The sequence below is a fragment of the Lactuca saligna genome, chromosome 3 (genome assembly GCF_052625555.1).
Source record: "Lactuca saligna cultivar CGN05327 chromosome 3, ASM5262555v1, whole genome shotgun sequence".
Lineage (NCBI taxonomy): Eukaryota > Viridiplantae > Streptophyta > Magnoliopsida > Asterales > Asteraceae > Lactuca > Lactuca saligna.
The window spans coordinates 158409613-158419740 of record NC_136419.1 but is presented as its reverse complement, the minus strand read 5'-3'; the positions used below and the strand labels follow the sequence as shown (position 1 = coordinate 158419740).

The following is a 10128-nucleotide window of genomic DNA, read 5'->3' as shown; positions in this document are numbered from 1 at the left end:
GTCGCACTTTCCGCAAGTGCGGCCCTTCTGACCTCCCGATCTCGAATCGGCGGACTTGGTCCGCTTGGCTGCCAGCTGAGACTGAGCCGGCCGCCGATCCACCCGTTGAGACTCGGCCTCCTCCCTGACCTGGGTCTCCAACTCGATCTCACGCTTCCTGGCATTCGCCTGAAGCTCAACAAAAGTCTGATATGACGAGTTCGATACGAACTCCCGGATATCCCTCCTCAGCACACCCAAATACCGACTCATCCGAGCCTGCTCCGTGGACACCTGCTTGGGGCAGAACATCGCCCTCTCATGAAACTTCCACGTGATCACCGTGACAGAATCATTACCCTACTTGAGGGTCAAGAACTCCTGAACCAACCGTTCCCTCTCCACCGGGGGAAGGTACTCGTCTCTGAACATAGAAGTAAACCTCTCCCAAGTCACAGCTGAAACCTCTGCCAGAGTGAAGTTCGCCGTCACGAACTTCCACCAATCCTTTCCTCCCAGGCGGAGCTGGTTCAAGGCAAACTGTACCCTCAGATGCTCCGGACATGAACAAGTGTAAAAGCATCCCTCAATATCAGCAATCCATCTCATTGCAACGATCGGATCCTGCGTCCCATCAAACTCAGGTGGCTTCATGTTCCTGAACTCCCGGAACAGCAATGAGTCACCTCCCTGTGGTCTGACAGCGGCCACAACTGCAGTAGCTGCAGCAGCTGCGGCCTCAGTCAACGCGGCATACCGCTCATCAAATGTCTCCATCAATGTTGTCTTAATAGACCCAAACATCTCCGGAATCTCAGCCCGGATCGCTGTAACCACCTCCTCATGAATCATCTGACGAAGCTCCTCGTCACTCACACTTCTTGTACCTGGTCTGTGGCGTGGACCAACCATGATGCCTCTAAAATACAACATAGAAATATCAGAGACTCTATCGAGCAAAAATCACTCTCAATAACGCAACCCTACTCCATCTCCGATACCCGGGGATTCTTACTTGGGTTTCCCACTGACCCGGTGTCTTCAGTAGTACGGGCCCAATACTACCAAATACACCGCATCAGTATTCACCCCAAGTCCTCCTCCCCAAACCCCGGATCCTAAGTACTCTATTCTTGCCATGCACTGGCTACCCACTTGCTCTCAAAGCACCTCATAGAAGCAAGTTTCCCTAGACTAAGGCATCACAAATCAGGCCACTCTAGTCCTAATATGAATACCTAGTCTACTAGCATGCGTATCATATCATATCATATCTCATAACTCATATTGTAAGAGTATTTTGGGGATTTTACCATTCGGGCACTGGCTGACCATACACAATTCTTCTTTGGTTGTTTCAAAAATCACTTATCAAATTTTATTGATTTATTAATTAAAATTTTCTCAAATCCCCGGTTTGAGTTCAGTTACGCCCGAAGGTGTACCCGAATCCCTCAAACCAAGGCTTTGATACCAACTTGTAACGACGTAATTTTTAAAACCAATTTTTCATTTTTGCAAACATCAAAAACATCGATTAACATTTTAAATTCAAACGTAAACAATATTGTCTCAACCGAATACATCACAAACATCATAAAAATAGTTTTCCCCCATAATGTGTACGATCACGCCGGCGCCTTCCCACGGTCCTCGCTAGTACCTGAAACACATAACACAATAACTGTAAGCATAATTGCTTAGTGAGTTCCCCAAAATACAACTTACGCACATACGCCTTTCCAGGCCCTGACCTTCCGGTCCATGTGTCTCAGGGGACTTCCGTCCCGACTAGGTAAACCTTCCAGTCCTACCCACGTCAACCTTATGGTCCACATCACCACGCCTTCCGGCCCATAACATAATGCCTTCCGGCCCATATCAAGCATATCATACATGGCTCATATAACGATTAACTTATTACACATAATGCATATATCTCATATCATATTCGACCTTCCGGTCACATAGTCAAACCCTTCCGGGTACAGTATAGTGAGAAGACTCACCTCGTATATCTCGATAACTCACAAATCCTGGAAATCACTCGTGCTCGATCCCCCGAGCTATAATCCTCCAATAACATCATATATCTCTAATTAATACTTTTACTACTAAGGTTGACTACCCCTATCAAGTCAACACTGGTCAACTCTGGTCAACGGTCAACGGTCAACTTGATCAGACTCAGCGAGTGCACTAGAGCGACTCGGCGAGTCTAAACGTTTTCACCAACTCTCTAGGATTCTCCTTTGACACGTCGAGTACTCCCCTGACTCGACGAGTTCCACCCGACATGAATCGCGAGGCCACCACCACTCAACTTGCCGAGTCACAAGAACAACTCGGTGAGTTCCAGCTCGACTCAATCCACCTGTCAACCCTCTCTAACTATCCATGACTCACTGAGTCAACCACAACTCAGTAGGACCACTCACCGAGTGGTTAAGGACAATCTTCATGCTACTCGCCGAGTCTGTTCTTCAGAATCGGCGAGTCCATGCCATGCATCAACTCAATCTCGCTTTTGAGGTCAGATCCGCTCCATCCACTCATAGATCTGGCCCTCCTAAGCTCATTCATCACATAAAGTCACAGTCTTGGCTACCATGCAACACCTACAAGGCTCTTTTTGGAGAAATGACCTCTAAGATGGAAACCCTAGTCTCCAACCCAAAAGGAAGGACATAAAGCATAGCATTAGGGATTTTTTGGACCTGCTAAGGTCCAGATCTAGGTACCATATTCCCATGGGACCTCTCACACTTCAATTACAAAGCAAACAAGGCAAGAAGAAACCCTAGATTTGACCATATCAACAAAAATACGGAAATAAGCTCTGAATGATACCTCAAGAAGCTTCCTCTGGCGAAATGGAAGTAGATCCAAGCTCCCCAACTCTTCTAGCTTGACTTTCCCCTTCCTTTCTTGCAAATACACACAAATTTGGTGAACAATGGCCTCTTATCTCACTCACAGGAACCCTTAGTTGCTTTGGTGCTCTCAAGGTCAAGGTAGCCGCAATGAAGGGCCATAAGGTCCTTTAAATAGGGCATAGGATTGGGAAATTAGGGTTTCATTAAACAACACTGACTCGCCGAGTCCAGGCGCGAACCCGCGACCAGAACCGCGATCCTACTCGGTGAGGTTTGAGCTCCAACTCGCCGAGTCCCCTCACAAAACACCAAAAATATAAGAATAAAAGACACCTAGAAATCCGAGTTGTTACAAATGGATAGTTAATTGTGTGAATCTGCCCTAAGCCCACAACCAAACAAGGAACATGAAGTAAAGCGGAAATCACACATCTAACTATCCATCGGATATTTATTATATATAACCCTGATGTATAAACTAAGGTTTTATAGAATTAACCCCTTAAGGTCCTTTAAGTTATATTGGTTTAATAAAATCGATTAAAACTTTCACTGATAATCTTTCAGTTTAATTTACTCAATGTTCTATCTGAAAGTATGTTTTTGTACTAGAAAACGGTGTATTTAATTTGTATACTATGACATGACCCATACCAAGTACTCCTTATGATTACTTGGTGTATACGGAACATATATATAGCTAAGATCGAATACATAGTACACTGGGTGCATCTGCTCTAAGCCCATAGCCAAACAAGGAACAAGCAATGAAGCGGAAGGCACACATCCTATTATCTACTGGACGCGGTTAATATATATCCATGATGTATCTACCTAGGAATCATAATGTTAGCATTATAGGCCCCCTTCTATCTGAATTTTCATGTTACGAGTAAGTTTTGTGGCGTTGTACTAATATTTGGACAATTACTAGAAGTAATGAAATCCTATACTCTTAACGCCTCAGTCGATACTGTTGTGAGTTTTGTATATATTTATGTGTTTTATTTATTATTGTCCGATACTTTGTAGGTGTACCCTCTATAAATAACTCCGGTATGATATATTATTACTTCATGTTTGCTAACCCTGGTACGTTGTATTTGTACCTTTGTTAGTGCAAACTCGATATGATGTGTTATTACTTCCTATTTGCTAACCCTGGTACGTTGTATTCATAACTTTGTTAGTGAAAACCCGGTGTGATATGTTATTACCTCATATTTGCAAACCATGGTATGTTGTATTTGTACCTTTGTTAGTGCAAACCCGGTATGATATGTTATTACCTCGTGTTTTCAAACCCTGGTACGTTGTATTTGTACCTTTGTTAGTGCAAACCCGGTATGATATGTTATTACCTCGTGTTTGCTAACCCTAATACATTGTATTTGTACATTTGTTAGTGCAAACTCAGTATGATGTGTTATTACCTCGAGTTTGCTAACCCTGGTACGTTGTATTTGTACATTTGTTAGTGCAAACCCGGTATGATGTGTTATTACCTTGATTTGTTATAAACAATGAGTTAAAAATACGATTTCTTCCTAGGATATTAGGAACATATAGTATAAGGGTGTAATTCATGATTTGTTCTTCTGTTATAGTTATAGTATGTTCATCCCTGTACTAGTTATAGTATGCTTATCCCTGCACTAGTTATATTATCCTCCTTGCTGTACTAGCTATAGTATGAACTCTCTACTAGTTATAGTGTGCTCCTCCTTGTACTAGCTTTAGTATAAACTGAACCCCTAAACTATATATATTATAGTTTACTAGTATGTTTACTGGAACTGTTACTGACATGAAGAAAAGATTCACTTATCTACTAGGTTATGATTGTAATGCAAAAACAGAGTTTTACAAACAACAAAGTAACATAAGTTTAGAAGAGTTTTTGCAATGATTTTATCACTTATAAACACATAAGTAATCCTTAAAAATGATGTTTATCACAAAACATTTACACAATTATCATTGTGTTCAACTTGTACCCCCCCCCCCCCTTTTAAAAGCATTTAAAATATTTAAAAGATGGGTTAATATCTCAAAAGTCCTATGTTTTTGGCACTAAATTGGAAAAAACCTTGAATTTAATTTTTCATTTACTGTGACCACGACATTTTCTTTGAGTTATCGTTTGAGGGCAAAGAGTTGGTCACCAACATGTAACCTATACCATCCAGTCACCATTAAGTTATTCTGTAGCCATCACCTTTCACGAACCATCACTGGTAAAGATTTTTTCATGCATTCGAGAACGTTTTGATGCTGAGAAGAGTTTCACAGTCCCCAATTTCGCAACTTGAAGCTCCGAAATCATTGGTGAAGTAAGGTTGGAAACAAGGTACGTGTATGGAAACAAGAAATTAATGATTATGAGGGTGGTTATCTTCGTCTATGGAGTTCCAAGTTTGAACTAACAAGTTGTGTTTTTGTTTTTTTTTTATGAAATAGATGCCTTCTACTTCTGGAACTAAGAAGCCTAAAGGACCTAAGCTCCCTGAGAAGACATATCTTCCGGACTCTGACTCCGATGAAGATGCATTTGAATTTAGCTTCTTGGATTTTTCTGAAGAAACTTTCAAAGCCCCCTCAAGACTATGTGATGATTAGTTTCTTAACTTATTGTGTGATGAAAACGTATTAAGGAGGAGTATTGATGGAATGGTAGATGATGGAGACATTCCTTGTGTCCAACAAAAAGAGCATGCCCACTTAGATGAGGACAATGAAGATGTTGGTGTGGAGTATAGGGTGCATGATCTACATGTTGACTGGAAAGAGATGAGGCCCCAATTAGGAGACTGTTATTAATGCCCTGCTGAATTCAGGTTTGCTTTAACTAACTATGTAGCCCATGGAGGGTACCAGCTTTATTTTGAAAAAAGTGATAGAGTGAGGGTTATAGCTAAGTATGGTAGTGGAACCAGGGATAGGAATGATAATAATAAAATGCAGTGTCCATTTAGGGTTGCAGCTGGATGGAAGTATAATGAAAGAGCATTCCAGATAAAATTTTGTAATGAAATGCATCTGTGTGCTAGGAATTATCATTTTGGTTCCTTAGTTACTAGCATTTACTTAGCCAAACATTACCTGAAAGATGTAATCATGAAGCCCAAGATGACATTGCTAGAGATGCAAGCAGATGTGCTACAAAGGTTTTCAGTGAGTGTATCTCTTGGGAAATGCGACAGAGCAAGGGCTACTGCAATGGGGATGATAAAAGAGAAGTTAGAAGACCACTATGCCAAGGTTTGGGACTATACAACTGCAATTAGGTTGAGTAATCTGATTACAACTTGCTTGGTGGGGCAGAAAGTAATCTGGGGTTTAACTATTTCAAAAGGTTTTATGTTGGCTTCAAGGCTTTCAGAGATGGATGGAGCAGAGGATGTAGAAGGGTAATAGGACTAGTTGGTAGTTTCTTGAAGGGGCAGGTTAAGGGGAGATTTTAACTGCTATTGGGAGGGATGCAAACAACCATGTCTAACCAATAGCATGGGTGCTTGTGAATGTTGAGAAAAAGGACAACTGGACCTAGTTCATTGATAATTTGGTTGCTGATTTGGATCTTGGTGTTGGCAATGGATTGGTTGTTATCTCAGACCAACACAAGGTACCACAACATACACTAGTATACAATATATATTTGTATGTTACAGTCATTAATATTTACATGTATTGTGTTGTGTTTGTTTGTTAATTATAGGGACTTTTACAGGCTGTGGCAGACCTACTCCCTAATGTTGAGCATAGACAATGTGCTAGACACATATTTGCAAACTTTAGAAAGAAATTCACAGGATTAGAGCAAAAGAGTTTGTTCTGGGAAGTTGCTATGAGTATAGTAGAAGGGGACTTTCTTGCTACAATGGAGAAGATAAAGAAGATAACAGAAACTGGATACAATTATCTTATAGCAAGGAAACCTGAAACTTGGTGCAAAGCCTTCTTTTTTCATGGGTATGCTTGTGAAGCAGTAGAGAATGGGGTTGCAGAATGCTTTAATGCCATGATCAAACAAATAAGGAAGAATCCCATAATCACAATGCTTGAGGAAATAAGGATTCTCCTTATGAAAAGGTTTTTCATCAAGGTCAAGAGGCCACCAAATGGAGGGGTAATTATGGGCCTAACATACAACTGAAGCTTAATGAATTTGGGAAAGATATTAGGTAATATAAGTTTTTATTGGCATGTATCCAAAATATTAAGTATGTATTTATATGTGTACTTTGTTTGTTTTGTGTGTAGGTTGTGGACAGTGGTGCCAAGTGGTGGTGATGTGTTTGAGACTAGGTATGGCTACAATAGATACAATGTTGATTTAGCTAATCACACTTGCGCCTGCAACTTGTGGATGTTGTCGGGCATACCATGTCTGCATAGTCAACTTGCAATCAACTATGTCCACAAAGATCCAAGTGAATTCATTTCTTCTTGGTTCCACAAGGACAAATATGTTGCAACCTACAGCCAGAACATACAACCTGTTGGTTGAAGCAACTTGTGGCCAATGACTGAGTTTATTAAACCATTACCACCCTTAGTTAGAAGGATGCCTAGAAGACCCAAAGTAAATAGAGTGAAGCATGCATCTAAATCAGAAGATGCCAAATACCCCTCTTAAAGGTTAAAGGTTACTAGGACTGTGAGGTGTGGAAAGTGCCAATAACCTGGGCATAATAAGATTTCATGCACAAATGATGAGGTACCTAAGCCACCTATCCCAAAAAGGAAGATTGGAAGACCTAGGAAAGATGGGGGAGGCCAACGTATCTTTGATCAATTCCCTCCAGTTGAGCCTGCTGTCACACCCCGAAACCAAGGATGACAGAAACGTCCGGGGTGGAGGACTTCATGTATAGTATCACAACAACGAGTATAATAGTGCTCAAAGTAAATACAACCATCAAAAATATAATTGAAAAAGTTACACCAAAGTATATGTTTACATGATTCAAATCAATTGCATTATGATGACAAAATGAACCGTTTGACGATTTATCGTCCCATCCTCAAAACGCTGTGTATTTCCTGTTTCACTGAATTCCTGAGAATACAAGTAGCTTGGAAACCGCTCTTTGTAATGTGTTGTGTGTCACCAAGAAAAATCCAATATTTTCCTTTTAAAAGTTATGTGGTCCTAGATCCCAGGACCAAGAATAAACAAGTATTTTCCATACTTAATGATATAACCGTGGTTTTAAATTGTCATAAAACCCCTTTTGATTATAAAAATTCCCGTAAACTTTATGAGTTGTTAACTTCCTATGTGAGTCGCTATAACCATACTATGACTGAATGAACCTGCCACGACGTTTCTCGGGCGTCGCAAAAATGATATGACACTTGTCACCACAGACCTGCCGGTGTAGTTGTTGCATGCAGCTCAGGTGTGGGGTGTCTAACCCAATATAGATCTATACACAACTATCATGTTCTCCCTACAAGAGACTCTGGTTATAACTACCAGGAATTTTAACCCGTACTCTAGGAGCACTTGAGAAGAATGTCTCACAATTTAGGTTAACAAGTTTACGTGTGGTGTGCGTGAGTGTAAAACCTTTTTCTGTGGGCATAAAACCTTTCGAAATGTGTTTGTTGTTCTAATGGAAACATAAACCATACCTATTATAGTTTATCAGAACGTTTAAATGTAATAGTTATAACTTTGTTTATTACAGTTAACTACTGTATTTGTGAAGGTAAAAACCCTTTTGTTTACCGATATGTATATATACCTTTTACTAAAGTGAAGCAACATGCAATATAACAACTAATTAATTACCATACTTTTGGAGGTAAAAATCCATTTGTTTTCTGATGTATGACTATATACTAAGACAAAATCTCATCTATTTGCAAAAACATATATTCACATAAAGATATACACCTTGCTCAACATGTTACAAGGTGAAATGAAATTGATAGCATTTTTCTGTTGTTAACATTTTCTTTTAGTGATCTTATAAAATTTATATAAAAATCATCAAAGGTCCAAATCAGAATCTGTAAATTCTAAGAGTTTGGGAAATGAGTCTAGTTTGTTCATAATTTTTATTACGAATTTTAATGACATCCAACTTGTGTGAAAAAGTCCATAATCACAGACTGGTCCGGATTTGCTCTTGAAATGATAGGCAGTTTTGTAAAAATCACCATAAATTGTAGAAAAATTGTGTGGAGATGTTCAAGTAGTCATTTCAAAGCTAAGAACTGGAACTACTTGCACCTAAAACAATTTTGAAAATTAAAATGTTTAAGTTTCCCAAAACAGTCCATGAATGGAGTTGAACTTTTCTGATGAAGGCTATTAAATGAGTTTAGTTGTGTTCTTGGTGTTTTAACTTGTATCCCCCCCCCCTTCAAAATTAAGAAAAAAAATGAAAAGATAGGGGTATGAGCTCACCTTATGTGATTTCAGTAGATGAATGTTGGAGAAGGGAAGTGTTCAACTCAAGAACACTTGAAGAAGCCTTGAAGATTTTTGAGAATCTAACATCAAAGTGATGGAGTTGTGTAAGCAATCAATGATTTGAGTAGAATGAAGTGTAATAATCACAAGGAGTATGAATTATACATACCAAGAGTATAATAAATCTTGATGATCAGCGTTGAATCTCGAATTTGAGGGAGAAAGTTTGAGAGAAAAGGTGTTTGTTCCTTAGGTGGAAATGAGAGAAAGGTGAGAAATGAAGAGTGAAAGAGGATTTCCCAGCTCTTTGGATATGTATTTTCTAGGGAAAAGAGTAGGAAAGTACCATGAGGTGACTAGGAGTGGTAGGGAGTACAATAGCTGGTCAAAGGAATGGGTATGGGGTGGTTGTTTGTGTCAAATATTATGGCAAGATTCACACTCCACCTCATGATTTCCCTTAATGGATTTTATTCTTAAATAAATATTTCCATAAAAATATGTTTATATTATGAATATTTAGGGTCTTATATGCTAAAATATGATTTTTGCAGAAAATCCCACGTTAAAATAATTAAAAATGGGCTTAAAATGTTAAAAATGTTGAAAACCGGGTAAAAAGTGCTGAAATTCGAAGTTCAGGACCGGAGGTGCTAAGGCTTGGTCATCAGCAGCCTAAATCCGAAGTGGCTTCCTCGCATGACTGCAGTCCAAAGGCGAGATCCGATGCGGTCCGAGCAGCTACCACGGTGGCTTCATCAGTAGGGAACGGAAGGCGAGGCTGCTGCGGTCGGTGGCTGCGGCTCGCTGGCTGCAGCTAGCTTGCCTTGGCTCGTTGGTTGCGGC

The 10128-nt window shown here is 39.9% G+C and overlaps 1 protein-coding gene across 1 annotated transcript; it reads left to right on the top strand.

Annotated features, from left to right (window-relative positions):
- Positions 1–5525: 5525 nt before the first annotated feature.
- On the top strand, positions 5526–7365 carry LOC145036097 (uncharacterized). Its single transcript, XM_078984574.1, has 4 exons — positions 5526–5667; positions 5716–6257; positions 6574–6947; positions 7119–7365. Exons 1-4 carry the CDS (start codon positions 5526–5528, stop codon positions 7363–7365), a joined length of 1305 nt encoding a protein of 434 aa, XP_078840700.1.
- Positions 7366–10128: the final 2763 nt, after the last annotated feature.